Genomic DNA, 15,105 nt, shown 5'->3' on the forward strand with positions numbered 1-15,105 from the left:
ATTTTGATTCAAAAGATGTGCAAGAGAAACAGCTTTTAATTCAGTAAGGAGCTAAGAAATCATACTGACATGACTGCATCTTACCCTTGGCAAATTGATTCTTTTGTTTTTTATTACCTAATCTTAAGGTACCTCATGTCTACCAAAGTAATTTGAAATGTCATTCTTTATATCATACATACTCTTTACGCTATATGAATAAGATTTCACACATTCTTTTATATACAATTTGGAGAGATGAGCAAATTTTACACAGTTTTAGTTCTCAGAAATAATTCCATACCAGATCATGGTCCCTAAATATTTAAATGACAGTTTTTGCAACCGAGACATGAACTGAAGACAGTTAAAACACTTGACATTGTCACCAGAGATTGCCAGAGAAGAGCAGCAGTGTGGGGAATAACCTTTTAACTCTACTCAGAGGCTATACAACACAAATGGCAGAAAACACACAGTACTGTACAACAGTATCATCCAAAGGCAAAGTACTCTGCCTCTTTACTTAAAAGGAGTTGTAAAGGCAGAAGGTTTTTTATCCTAACGCATTCTATGCATTCGGAGAACAGCCTTCTGTGTGTAGCAGCCTCCCTAGCATCCCCAAATACTTACATGAGCCCCATCTCTGTCCAGTGATGTCCATGAGTCCCTCCGCTGTCCGGGATTCTCCCTCCTGATAGACTGAGACACAGCCGTGGCTGTCACTCAAAGTCAGTTAGCCAATCAGGAGAGAGAGAGGGCAGGGCTGAACTGCAGCTTCGTGTCTGAATTGACACACGCAGCTGCAGCTTGACTTGGGCTGAAAATAAGTAAGTTGCTGAAAAGGCACCTTAGTGAAATTTATAAAACAAGTGTCCAACTTGTTTTGTGTCCAACACGTGTTTTATAAATTTCACTAAGGTGCCTTTTTTCAGCAACTTGCTTATCTTCACTTTATGTATTTATTATAAGCCATTTTGGGCAGGAGAATTCTTTATTGGGAACACCTATTTGGGTTTCCTTGACACATATCATTTTTCCCCTCAACTTTGGTAATGAAAAAAGACTTCTGAGTCAGTGCACCTCCCTATATAACACATTCTTTTTATGATGCGTTATTCATTTTATATAACTTCAATGTGCACTATTTCCTTTTTTCTCCTTTCTTTTTCTTTTTCTCTTTGTCTCTTAATTTCTCTAGGCTGATTAGGTTCTGTTTCAGTTCTAGGATCCTATATAGCGCACTGGTCTGTGGGGCTGCCTGGGGGCACCAGTTGCCTGCTTTTGGTTTGATTTTCTCCCCTCCTCAACTCCTGGGGAGAAAATTTTGTGGACCGGGTGGTGTCATTTGAGCCATTTGGACAATTGACCAAGTACACCCTGCTATTTATTATCTATTGGTTATGCGTGAATGTTCAGACAACTATATTAATTGTACGTCCGGTTACAAGATGGAAAACTTTTATTTTTATTTTTTATTTTTTCTAAATTAATTTGTTTGTGCTTTTAGATTCTCATCTGTGCTTCTCCTGTGGAAGCGAGCTTTGCATCCCAAGAAACGCGTAGAGAAAAAACAGCACAGACTGTTTAGAATTGTTAGAATGTTTATACATTTAAACGCATCCTAACTTTGTATTTTCTACTGTTGGATCCTTTTGGGAATTGTTTATCATGATATGGTTTTAAAATGTATGGGATGTCATTTGTTTCAAATAATACATTTTTGTGTTTTTAATCTGTGGTTTGTGTCTCGTTAAAAGTCCAGTGGGCTATGATCCCATATATACCAGCTCTCTTTTTGTGTACTAATCTTTGGTCGTTGAATTGTAGTGTATTGTTGCAATAAATATTCCCTCCCAGCCATAGAGCATCAGAGGGTAAGGCATTGCTGGGATAGTGAGTGGGATTCCAGGACTAGGGGAGTTAAACATCAGCAGCTCCTTCAAGGGTAAGCCTTACATACAGTAACTATTATACTATTATACAGTGATAATAATCAGCGCAAACCCTAAATAAAATAGTGAAAATTATAAAATAATGTGCACAAGGCTGAAAACAATCAGTGCCAAACACAAAACACCTGTGATAAATTAATAAATAATATTGCTGCGCCAAGTGAATAAATCAATCTATGTAGAAATAATGTCAAAAATAAATATTAATCTTATCAAAACCAATGAATAAACTGTGACATCAAGTGATAATATTAATCCCAATTCACATTATTTCTACAAAGATTGATTTATTCACTTGGAGCAGCAATATTATTTATTATACTATTATGCCCAAATGTCAAAGATTTGAAGGTATGCTTCTAAAGAGCAAAACATTTTATTGGAAGCAGTCATACAGAAAAATCATACTCCAGCAAATTAGGTCATTTAGTTACCGAACATACTATTACTAACTTTATACAGTGCTGCAAATATGTAAGAAATTGGCACTCATTGATCACCAATCACTATGCTATAAACAGTAAAAATTATATTCCTAATCACAAGATCCACTTGTATTGTACAGCACTACTCAGCATTCCATGTGCATTTTCATATCTATTATCTATATAATAGTCATGACTATTGACTTGTGGACAACAAACAACTAGTAATACATAAGGTAAACAGAATGTGTACCTAGAGCTCACTAAGACTATTAGTGCTCTTGTCATAAAGTTGACAAATCGTAAAGACTTGTGTCACAAATGCAACAAGGCTGGCCTGGCAGTAACTACTCCATTGTCAATTAACAACTACAGGTAAAGAGAAAAAAAAAAAATCGGACCACATAACACGGAAAGCCTCTGCCTTAAAGCGGATTTACATCCTCCATAACATGTTGCTCATCCACCCCTCCTACACCTCACAAATTTGCCATTCTTTTTTGCTATGGTCCTCCTAGGCGAATGTTGTGCACTTTGCACATTCTGTCTCCTTATATGCAGTATGTACATCACATATCCCAGGAGGCATTATCCTTCATTAGGAAAGGGGGGAGGGGCACGGGTCCAGACGAAGCATCATTGGAAAGCCACTGGCTTAACCCAGAAGAGCCGACAGCTTCCCAATAATGTCAGAGAAAAAGATGGTGGGGGTTAAAAAAGGGGGGAGGGAGCGTGAACATCAACTTTAAGAAACATACAAAATAATCATGTAGCTCTAAATACCTGATTCATCCCACAGACCAATAAAACAAAAAAGATGTAGGAAAATCATAAATAGATGGGCAACAAAATCACAAAACTAAAAGTTGCACTGGTTTTTTGGCATCACAATTTGTTTGATCTCTGTTTATACAATCCTAATTCTAAAAAGTTTGAGACGCGGAGTAAAATCCATATTTAAAAAAACAGAATGCGATGATTTGCAATATTAATTTATCAATATTTCATTCACAATAGACAATAGAAAACATATCAAATGTTTAAACTGAGAAAATGTATAATTTTAAGAAAAAAATAAGGTTATTTTGAAATTTATTGCAGTAATATGTTTTTAAAAAGTTGGGACAGGGCTAGGTTTACCACAGTGTAGCATTCCCTCGTCTTGTAACAATACTCTCTAAATGTCTACAAACCAAGGGGACCAGTTGCTGGAGTTTTGGGAGTGGAATGCTGTCCCATTTTTGCCTAATATAGGATTCTAACTCCTCAACAGTCCTGGGTCTTCTATGTCCTTTTTTTTTTTTTTTTTTTCATTTTAAGATACACCAAACATTTTTCAATTGGTAAAAGGTCTGGACTGCAAGCCATGCTGTTGTCACAAATGTAGTATGCTGTTTAGCATTTTTCCTGCTAAAATGTGCAAGGCCTTCTCATCAAAAGATGTCGTCTGGATGGTAGCATATGTTGCTCTAAAACCTGGACATATTTTTCAGCATTGATGGTGTCTTTTTAGATGTGCAAGCTGCCCATTACATAAGCACTAGTGCACCCCCATAGTATCAGAGAGGCTTTTAAACTAAGTGCTGTTAAGCCAAAAGGGCCCTCTCCTCTTTAGTCCGGAGGTTATCAAAAAGAATGTCAAATTTTGACATTACAGAACAGTTTTCAACTTTGCAACAGACCATTTGAATGAGCTTTGATCCAGAGAAGACAGCAGCATTTCTGGATCATGTTCAGGTACAGTGGGTACGGAAAGTATTCAGACCCCCTTAAATTTTTCACTCTTTGTTATATTGCAGCCATTTGCTAAAATCATTTAAGTTCATTCTTCTTCCTCATGAATGTACACACAGCTCCCCATATTGACGGAAAAACACAGAATTGTTGACATTGTTGCAGATTTATTAAAAAAGAAAAACTGAAGTATCACATGGTCCTAAGTATTCAGACCCTTTGCATTGACACTCATATATTTAACTCAGGTGCTTTCCATTTCTTCTGATCATCCTTGAGATGGTTCTACACCTTCATTTGAGTCCAGCTGTGTTTGATTATACTGATTGGACTTGATTAGGAAAGCCACACACCTGTCTATATAAGACCTTCCAGATCACAATGCATGTCAGAGCAAATGAGAATCATGAGGTCAAAGGAACTGCCTGAAGAGCTCAGAGACAGAATTGTGGCAAGGCACAGATCTGGCCAAGGTTACAAAAAGATTTCTGCTGCACTTAAGGTTCCTAAGAGCACAGTGGCCTCCATAATCTTCAAATGGAAGACGTTTGGGATGACCAGAACCCTTCCTAGAGCTGGCCGTCCGCTACCAAACTGAGCTATCGGGGGAGCCTTGGTGAGAGAGGTAAAGAAGAACCCAAAGATCACAGTGGCTGAGCTCCAGAGATTCAGTCAGGAGATGGGAGAAAGTTGTAGAAAGTCAACCATCACTGCAGCCCTTCACCAGTCGGGGCTTTATGGCAGAGTGGCCCGACGGAAGCCTCTCCTCAGTGTAAGACACATGAAAGCCCGCATGGAGTTTGCTAAAAAAACACCTGAAGGACTCCAAGATGGTGAGAAATAAGATTCTCTGGTCTGATGAGACCAAAATAGAACTTTTTGGCCTTAATTCTAAGCGGTATGTGTGGAGAAAACCAGGCACTGCTCATCACCTGTCCAATACAGTCCCAACAGTGAAGCATGGTGGTGACACCATCATGCTGTGGGGGTGTTTTTCAGCTGCAGGGACAGGACGACTGGTTGCAATCGAGGGAAAGATGAATGCGGCCAAGTACAGGGATATCCTGGACAAAAACCTTCTGCAGAGTGCTCTGGACCTCAGACTGGGCCGAAGGTTTACCTTCCAGACAAGACAATGACCCTAAGCACACAGCTAAAATAACGAAGTAGTGGCTTCACAACAACTCTGTGACTGTTCTTGAATGGCCCAGCCAGAGCCCTGACTTAAACCCAATTGAGCATCTCTGGAGAGACCTAAAAATGGCTGTCCACCAACGTTTACCATCCAACCTGACAGAACTGGAGAGGATCTGCAAGGAGGAATGGCAGAGGATCCCCAAATCCAGGTGTGAAAGACTTGTTGCATCTTTCCCAAAAAGACTCCTGGCTGTATCAAAAGGGGGCTTCTACTAAATACTGAGCAAAGGGTCTGAATACTTAGGACCATGTGATATTTCAGTTTTTCTTTTTTAATAAATCTGCAACAATGTCAACAATTCTGTGTTTTTCTGTCAGTATGGGGTGCTATGTGTACATTCATGAGGAAGAAGAATGAACTTAAATGATTTTAGCAAATGGCTGCAATATAACAAAGAGTGAAAAATTTAAGGGGGTCTGAATACTCTCCGTACCCACTGTATGGCTTCTTCTTTGCATGATAGAGCTTTATCTTGCATTTTTGGATGGCGCTGCAAATTATGTTCACAGGCAGTAATTTTTGGAAGTATTCCTGAGCCTAAGCAGTGATGTCCATCATGGAATCATGCGTGTTTTTAATGCAGTGCTTCCTGAGGGCCCAAAGATCAAGGGCATCAAATATTGCATTTTGGCCTTGTCTCTTGTGCACATAGATTTCTTCAGATACTCTGAATCTTTTGATGAATCTATGTACTGTATATGATGATATATTTAGAGTCTTTGCAATTTTATGTTGAGGAACATTATTTTGAAATGCTTAGTCTCAGCTTTTCACAGATTGGTGAAGCTCTACTCCTCTTTACTTCTGAGACATTCTGGGATTGATTTACTAAAACTGGAGAGTTCAGCTGTGCATTGTAGCCAATAAGCTCATAACTTTGGCTTGTTCAATTAGGCTTTGACAAAAAAACCTGGAAGCTGGTTGGTTTCTATGCAGAGCGCTACCAAATTTTGTACTCTACAGTTTTAGAAAATCAACTCTCTAAGATGCCTTTTTTATATGCAATAATGTTACTGACCTGTTGACCTGTTGCCAATTAACGCAATTAGTTTTACAATATTATTCCAGCTCTTTCTTGTTAGTACCACGTACTTTGCCAGCTTTTTGTTGTCCTGTCCCAACTTTGAGATGTGTTGCTGCCATGAATTTCAAAATACATTACGTTTTTGTTTTTTTCAGTTTGAGCATTTGATGTTTTCTATTTTCTGTTGTTAATAAAATATGGTTTTATAAGATTAGCAAATCATTGCATTCTGTTTTATGTAGATTTTTTCAGAGCTTCCTTTGTCTTGTAATACTGACCCAACACACACTGCGTCACAGTATGTAAAGTGCTGCATTATAGGTGCGTGCCAAAGAGATGAAAGCATGTAATTCGATAAATATGTTGCTTGGTAAACATATTATATAAAAACATGATTGTTACCTCCGGAATGTTGGGGAAGCAATGTCTGGATATTTTGATCCTGGTTGCCTCAAGCTTTGAGCACCACAGGCACTGGCTGATGTCGGACTTGATTTAGCAGAGCCTGACACGGAGACACTTTCAGAATCTGACACTTTCTCCTTCTCTTTGTCAGTCTGGTTGATGGTGACAGGACTTGAACGCTCTGAGGCCATTTTTGAGGGTTCTCTAAGTTTGGTGCCCGTTGCACCTGCTGATTTGCTGCTTACATTGGAATCAATGCTACTAGTGCTGGATCTATGTCCACCCCTGCCTGGGATACCACTTGTACTAGATTTAGAAGGGCGAGGTAAACTACGATATTGAAGGGTAGCTTTTGAATTAACCAATAGAACTCCATCATCTTGATTTTGGGAACCATCGAGACTAGTTTTTCTGCCAGCCCCTTTTCCTACAATTGCTGCTGATTTGGGCATTTTTCCAAGTGTTGCAGATCCACTAGTTAGAGTTGCACCTCCTCCAGTTATGTTTGATGGGCCTTTCTTAAAGCCAAATGAGCCAGTGGCTGCTGGTCTTGCAATTCCTGAAGGTGGCTTTTTTCCTTCATCACCACTGCTTTTTCCCGCATCAGAAGGTGAACGCTGGAGTGGTCCACCTTTAAGTGGTGTTTTGCCTTTCTCTGATGCTTTAACATCATCTGTTTTACCTGTTGACAAATAATTGTTAAAAAGAGAAATATTTTTAATAACAGACACTAAGAGAGAGAAAAATAATAATGTAATTCCATTATTTTCAAAATATGCCCCACACAAAGACTTTAGCATTGTACACAATGCACGTTCATGAATGCATGAAGTGGTAATATTACTATAAAGTTAAATTCTAGGTAAATATAAAAATGCTAAATAATTCAGCTCTGTAATTATTAAAAGAGAAGTATGGCCAAAATGTTTGGCCATATATCTCTTGTGGGTCACAGAAGAACACTCATTTTTGCACTCCTGTCACCCAGAGTCAGCTGATAGTGGGCTATTGCGTACTGTCAGCTTTTAACTGACATGGCAGAACTGCTCCAGACTCTGGAAGGATCCCAACAATATTGCTAGGATCCACCCAGCTGCCTGATTGACAGCTGGCTCCACCTCTCAGAGTGTGGCTGAGACCTAGAGCCAGCTGTGCCCACCCCCTCCCCAGCCTGGCAGGCCAGTGAGCACTGGAAGAGCAGAGAGGAGAGCACTGAATGACAGTCACTGGACTCTGCTCCAAACAGACTGAGAACTGAGTGACCAACAGTCTCAGACTTGCAGTCAACATGGAACAGCTGCAGCATAGAGGTGATAGAATTAAAAAACAAACATAGGGCGCACCGGCCTAGCACATTATCCTCAATAATAGGCTTTATTAATTGTAAGTGTTCATACTCACAAACAAAGGCTTAAAAAAGCACATGCAATCCAAACATCTGGAACAATCTGTATCTGTAACCAATGTCCGCAATAGGTGAGGACTAACGTGTTTCGAGGCTTAGTCCCTTCTTCAGAGCTGACTCTGAAGAAGGGGATTAAGCTTTGAAAAGCGTTAGACATCCCCTATTGAGGGCATTGGTTACAGATACAGATTGTTCCAGATGTTGGGATTGGATGTGCTTTTTTAAACCTTTGTATGTGAGTATACACACTTACAAATAATAAAGCATATTATTGATGATAATGCACTAGGCCGGTGCGCCCTATGTTTGATTTTTGATTCTAGTGTCTTCGGACAACCCCAGTCTTAAAGGGCAGCAAGGCCATGGCCATTTAGGAAGCCAAGCATGAGTTCTGTGGAACAACACCTTTAAATAAGTTGGATAGGGGGCCCTGTCTCTGAGCGCAGGCGAAAGGTGCTACATCATCGCATTTTCATCTTGCAGCATAGAGGTGAGTATGGATGTTTATTTTTTTACAAACCCTATACTGCTCCTTTAAATTGTCTTAATGAGCATTTTTTTTACATGAGTGAAAAAACAAAACTAAACCCGCGCAAACCCTACAACTAAAAATAGGTAAAAGAATAACAAAAGAGAAATATTAAAAATGAATGCAGATGCTGTTCACCAAGTAAAAAACTCAGATAAAATGTAGATAATCAATATACACAGCGCTAGCATAAATACACTTGAGCCATCGTCACTTCCGGTTTACTTCCCGAATAGCCGTGGAACGCACGCTGTTGACGGCGGTCCCGGCTTATTATTGTGTATACCTAGTGCTTTATTTTACTACCCTTGTGAGTATAATTTTTGCCTCTTATTTAATAAAACCTTTATAAAACGGGCTTCACTATCCTGGTCCCCTTTTCTCTTTGTGCTAATACTGTATGGAGGAGATTTAGGACTACTTATGGTGGAAAGGTGTATCCAGCCCTTGATTCCTATGGAAAAAGCCCGGATTTTATTAGCATTTAAAGTGTCCATAAGCTCATTAGACCCTTTGCAGGGTCCACGTTTTCTGGTGAGTAGGGGTCCTGGAGGGGTCACCACCACTTGGAGCACGAGTGATTGATCTGCATTGGAGCACTTTATCACCGTTCATTTGGACATTTTTTCTATTTTAATATTACTAATTTTTGGACTTTTTTATTGAAATTTTGCACATTAATATTTTTGAGTCACATCATTATTTATTTGTGCCTTATTAGTGTATAATTTATGTATTTATGCTAGCGCTGTGTATATTGATTACCTACATTTTCTTTACATGCAAGCATTGTAAATAACATAATTTCACTTGCAGTTCATAGTTCCTGTACAGCTGGGCTGGAATGTGAAAGGAAGAAGCAGTACAAGAAACCAATCAGTTCATGTGTTGGCAAGAAACATGCTGACAGGAAGCAAAAGCAGAGTGACAGAGAGGTTAGCTCATCACTGTGCTACTTCTACTTCTCTTTTCAGGCACAGACTGGGGACAGGTCCAGGACCTGAGTTTAGAGGAAGTGGGTTGAAGAATTCTGGTCATCAGACTGAGGACATCTAGTGGCAAAAAAGTACTATGTGGAAAAATCTGAATTGAAGATGAATATTTCAACAAAAGCTGGTTTTGTTTTATTATCTTAGCTATATACTTTTATCCTCCTTTTTTTGGCTAGAATTCTGTTTTACCTCCACTGTACATTTTATTTCATACAGAGAAGTTGCATTATCAAAAAGCAGTTCTAAATGACAATATGAATCTGCTTCAAACCTTGCGTTTTTAGAGAGCTGCTTCCCGATTTGTGTCTTGACGACGTTGTGCCAATTTGAGCAGTCATACCACGTCTCCATGACCCAGTTTGGGAGATAGAAAGTGATTTCTGCCCTCCTTTATCAGAATCCTCAGATAACCCAGATGAAAGTCCTTTCCATTTGCCAGATTCTGTGCAAAGGTCATATTCATCATCTTGTTTTTTTAACTCTTCATTAGACCAGGATTCCAGTCCAGTCGAGGAACGTTTTTCAGCATCTGTTTTTAGCTACAAAAATAGAAAAAGTTATTGTTACTTTTACCTATAAGGTTACTTTTACCTATATGTAAAAACAAAAAAAATTGAAGTTTGTTATATTCTATTTTCTGGATATTTGCATTATCAGGGTATCATTTTTAACATTTTTGTTCTCTAAAAGTAATTTCCATTCATGAACTAAGTATTAACTTTTGAAAGAAAAATTCAGATTTTTATTTTCTCAGGTATTAAAACACATTAACACTGTTAACACCCCCACAGTGGTGATCCTTGGGTGATGTGAAGGTTTATATCAGTGGCTGTGCCTCTGACAGGCACTCCTCAAAAGTGCCGACTATGCCCGCACTTTCTGCCCATGTGCTCCACTATACATTATTACATCCATACTATAGGAAGATCAAAGCTGCAGCGGTATCTAGGGACAGAGGATTGAAGGTTTCTACTGTAAACAGCAACTATCAGCACACAGGACACACTTTGTTGCTGGTAAGTAGCATCCCTGGTGCTGTTTAAATAAATCACTATACTTCAGCTTCAAGTTGGCTATACTATCCAAGATAACTTTTACACCACTCCAGGACGGTCTGCTCTCTATGTTGGTCCGATACACAGTCGAGACAAATGGATGACCACACACTACCATACAGAAGATCCCGAAACATTATTGTAGTAATCCACAGATAAAAACATCATCACAGCTCCACAAAAGCAGGCACAATCATTGACTTATTGTTTGTGCCTGCCTTTGTGGAGCTGTAATGATGTTTTTTTCTGGGTGTTACTACAATAGAGTTTTGGGATCTTCCGTATAGTCATCATGTGCGGTCATCCTTCTCTTCCTTCAAGTTGACCATACATGCATTGAATTATGACTGATTCAGCATGAAATTTGTTCCAAGGGTCAGCAACACCCAGGTCAACAAAGAACAATATTTCAATTTACTTTAGCAAGAGGAGCTTTGTGGGAAATCGTCAGAACAACAGCTTCTGCATCCAATCTGATGGCTGTCAGAATACAGTAGCCCACAGTGGGAGTTTTGGCAAGCCATGCTGTTTATCAGACCGAACAAAAGGAATCTATATCTGTATGGCCAGCTTAAGACTGAAAGCACATTGTTCTATCTACAAGAGCTTATGGGTATATCACGGTCCTGCTTAGTTACTCAGTTCCCCTCCATTATAAAGAGTAGTTGGTGACACCCAGGTTTCTTATCAGTGCAAGTTGAGGGGCTTTGGGATGCTTGTCTTATATGGAAGAGACTGGATTTTCCATTTTCTGCAGGAATAATACGTCTTGGATTGGGTCTTGGAGCCTGTAGGCTTTGCGGTGCATTGGGTGGGAAAAAGTCTCCAACCTTAGGTCCACAGTTTGCTGACAACCAGCGTCTTGATTGTACAGATGTGCACAACCTATTTAGTATAGGTGCTGGCAATAGTTTAGGGCTCCAATTGGGGACAGAGAAGGTTTCTACCCATGAGTCAGGGCGTGAGAGGTTACAGCTGAGAGCAGCAAGAGCCTCTGTGCACTGAAGCATAAGGCCAGAGCAGCAGTGCTACAAGAGAAAGCCAAGAATCTGAAGAACAGTACTTGTTTTTGCTTATGGAAGTTGAATGCTGATCAACTCATAAGAAGGTAACCCTTGCATTTTTAAACGTTATGTTAATAAATGTGAGCAAAGAAGCCCTGAAATAATATGTTGACTGTGTCACTAATGAATCGTTGGAAGGTTAGTTCCCACAATATATTTATTGTTTCATTTTGTTTAGCCATTGTCATAAGTACATTTTTATACAATTTTTTGGTTTGTTACAATTATTTCATGGTATAGAACATTTTTGTAATTGTGGCAAGCATAATCTTCAGTCTACAAGGTCTCTTCCTGCATGTGAAACAAACAGGAGGGGTATTTCTTGTTGATTTTACAAACCTTTATTTCTTAAACTTACGTTTGCTTGGTTGCTTTTCCTAGGAGAGTCAGTATTGGAATATGAACCAAGAGAGGAAGTATTTAGGTCATCTGTGCTGAGGTTGTCAAGTGTGTCACTAAGGCCACTGCTGGCGGAACTACTGTCATCCCAACTACAAAAGAAATACATGCAATTAATGTTGTACTCTAGCAACACTTACCACATTGTCAAAACTAAGCTTATCATACTAAAAACAACTCTGTATCTTTCATTCTATATTTGGAATAAATATTGGAGATAAAAATAAAAACCTTTTCATTTAAGGACTTTTCCTAGTTTCCAATAAAATAATTGCAATTTCTTATACGTAGAACAAAGGAAAACCCCAAATAACCCCAAGCGTGTCCTGAAAATTTGAGAAATAGTGCATGTAACTTCATTAATTATTATTATTTCTTATCCTTTTCTTTTTAACCATAATTTCTCACCTCACCCCAGAGCACTGATTTATGCTTTTTGAGGTAGTCCTCAAAAAAAAAGAATTGTCCTGCCCATTGGGGGAAAATAAGAGTGGCCATAGGAGGCCATATTCTTATAAGCAAAGTTTCCAGTCTAAATGTAGTTTGAGTAATTTGTTCTCTTTGTATCCTCCTTATAGTTAAGGCTCTGGCTAATGAAGGCCCCTATTATTGCACATTATCATTATTTTCCAAATTTTCTAAGTGTAGATAGCCACTGATACTTCCTTATTCAATGATTAGAAGATGGAAGGAAACTATTATCACACGTATAGCACTGTCACATATAGGTTTCTGGTAGTGGTACTTATCATCTTTAATTGTTAGGCCTCATGCACACTAGGCTCTTCTGAACGCCCTTCTCCAGACAGAAGAAAAGCAGCAGTAAAAACACCAGCGCAGCGCCTTTAAAAAATCATATAAACACTCAACGCTCTAATTCATCCCAAATGTGTTCTATCAGGTTGAGGTCAGGACTCTGTGCAGGCCGGTCAAGTTCCTCCGTCCTAAACTCGCTCATTCATGTCTTAATGGACCTTATCATTTGGTGGAGCGGGATTATGGTGTGGGGTTGTCTTTCAAGGGTTGGACTTGGCTCCTTAGTTCCAGTGAAAGGAAATTTTAAGCATTACCATACTAAGAAATTTTGGACAATTAAATGTTCCCAATTTTGTGGGAACAGTTTGGGGGTGGCCCCTTCCTGTTCCAACGTGACTGCGCAGTGTACAAACAATGTCCATAAAACATGGATGAGTGAGTTTGGGGTGGAGGAACTTGGCTGGCCTGCACAAAGTCCTGACCTCAACCCAATAGAGCACCTTTGGGATGAATTAGAGCAGAGATTGTGAGCCAGGCCTTCTCAGGCGCTTCTGGAAGAATGGTCAAACATTCCCATAGACACACTCCTAAACCTTGTGAACAGCCTTCCTAGAAGAGCTGAAGCTGTTATAGCTGCAAAGGGTGGGCCAACTCAATATTGAATCCTACACACTAAGACTGGGATGCCATTAAGGTTCATGTGCGTGTAAAGACAGGCGTCCCAATACTTTAGCAATAAATCGATAAATAAAATGCAACCTAAATTCATATACACTGAACAAAATTATAAATGCAACACTTTTTTTTGCCCCCATTTTTCATGAGCTGAACTCAAAGATCTAAGACTTTTTCTATGTACACAAAAGGCCTATTTCTCTCAAATGATGTTCACAAATCTGTCTAAATCTGTGTTAGTGAGCACTTCTCTTTTGCCAAGATAATCCATCCACTTCACAGGTGTGGCATATCAAGATACTGATTAGACAGCATGATTATTGCACAGGTGTGCCTTAGGCTGGCCACAATAAAAGGCCACTCTAAAATGTGCAGTTTTATAACACAGCACAATGCCATAGATGTCACAAGTTTTTAGGGAGAGTGCAATTGGCATGCTGACTGCAGGAATGTCCACCAGAGCTATTGCCCCTGAATTGAATGTTCATTTCTCTACCATAAGCCGTCTCCAAAGGCAATTCAGAGAATTTGGCATTACATCCAACCGGCCTCACAACCACAGACCACGTGTAACCACACCAGCCCAGGACCTCCATATCCAATGTTGTGGATAGAGTGGCCCATGGTGGTGGTAGAGTTATGGTATGGACAACGAACACAGGTGCATTTGTTTTTTTATGGCATTTTGAATGCACAGAGATACCGTGACGAGATTCTGAGGCCCATAGTTTTGCCATTCATCCACGACCATCACCTCATGTTGCAGCATGATAATGCATGGTCCCATGTTGTAAGGATCTGTACACAATTCCTGGAAGCTGAAAACATCCAAGTTCTTGCATGGCCAGCATACTCACCGGACATGTTACCCATTGAGCATGTTTGAGAGGCTCTGGATAGAGGTATACGACAGCATGTTCCAGGTCCTGCCAATATCCAACAACTTCCCACAGCCATTAAAGAGGAGTGGACCAACATTCCACAGGCCACAATCGACAACCTGATCAACTCATTGCGAAGGAGATGTGTTGCACTGCGTGAGGTAAATGGTGGTCACACCAGATACTGACTGGTTTTCAGACCCCCCTTCCCCAATACAGTAAAACTACACATTTTAGAGTGGCCTTTATTGCGGCCAGCCTAAGGCACACCTGTGCAATAATCATGCTGTCTAATCAGCATCTAGATATGCAACAACTCACCTTACTGGGGTTTAGCCAGTGATTGAAGCAGCCTGTTTTACTGGGGATTAGACACATATAAGGCATATGATCTCTTATCACATATAAGGCCTATAATCTCTTATATGATCTCTTTATATCTGGTAAGCAAGCTTTGCATTTGGACAGGCACCTGAACACTGGAGCACATTATTTGCATTTTGGATCAGCACCACAAACACTTTTATCACACATTGGCATGTGTAGTGGGACATTTTATTTATATATATATATATATATATATATATATATATATATATATATATATATGAATTGGAATGTTTTACATA

The 15,105-nt window shown here is 39.5% G+C and overlaps 1 protein-coding gene across 15 annotated transcripts in view; it reads right to left on the bottom strand.

Annotated features, from left to right (window-relative positions):
• NAV3 (neuron navigator 3) overlaps positions 1 to 15,105 on the bottom strand; it is a 921,889-nt gene that overhangs the window by 125,238 nt on the left and 781,546 nt on the right. For all 15 annotated transcript variants that reach the window (XM_082254072.1, XM_082254071.1, XM_082254082.1 and 12 more), the window contains 3 exons: positions 12,124 to 12,256; positions 9,918 to 10,185; positions 6,718 to 7,402 (listed from right to left, as the gene is read on the bottom strand). In XM_082254072.1, the coding sequence (XP_082110198.1) occupies positions 6,718 to 7,402; positions 9,918 to 10,185; positions 12,124 to 12,256 (1,086 nt within the window). The remainder of the gene's footprint in view (positions 1 to 6,717; positions 7,403 to 9,917; positions 10,186 to 12,123; positions 12,257 to 15,105) is intronic.

Source organism: Pelophylax lessonae, assembly GCF_965119305.1.
Source record: "Pelophylax lessonae genome assembly, chromosome: 4".
NCBI lineage: Eukaryota > Metazoa > Chordata > Amphibia > Anura > Ranidae > Pelophylax > Pelophylax lessonae.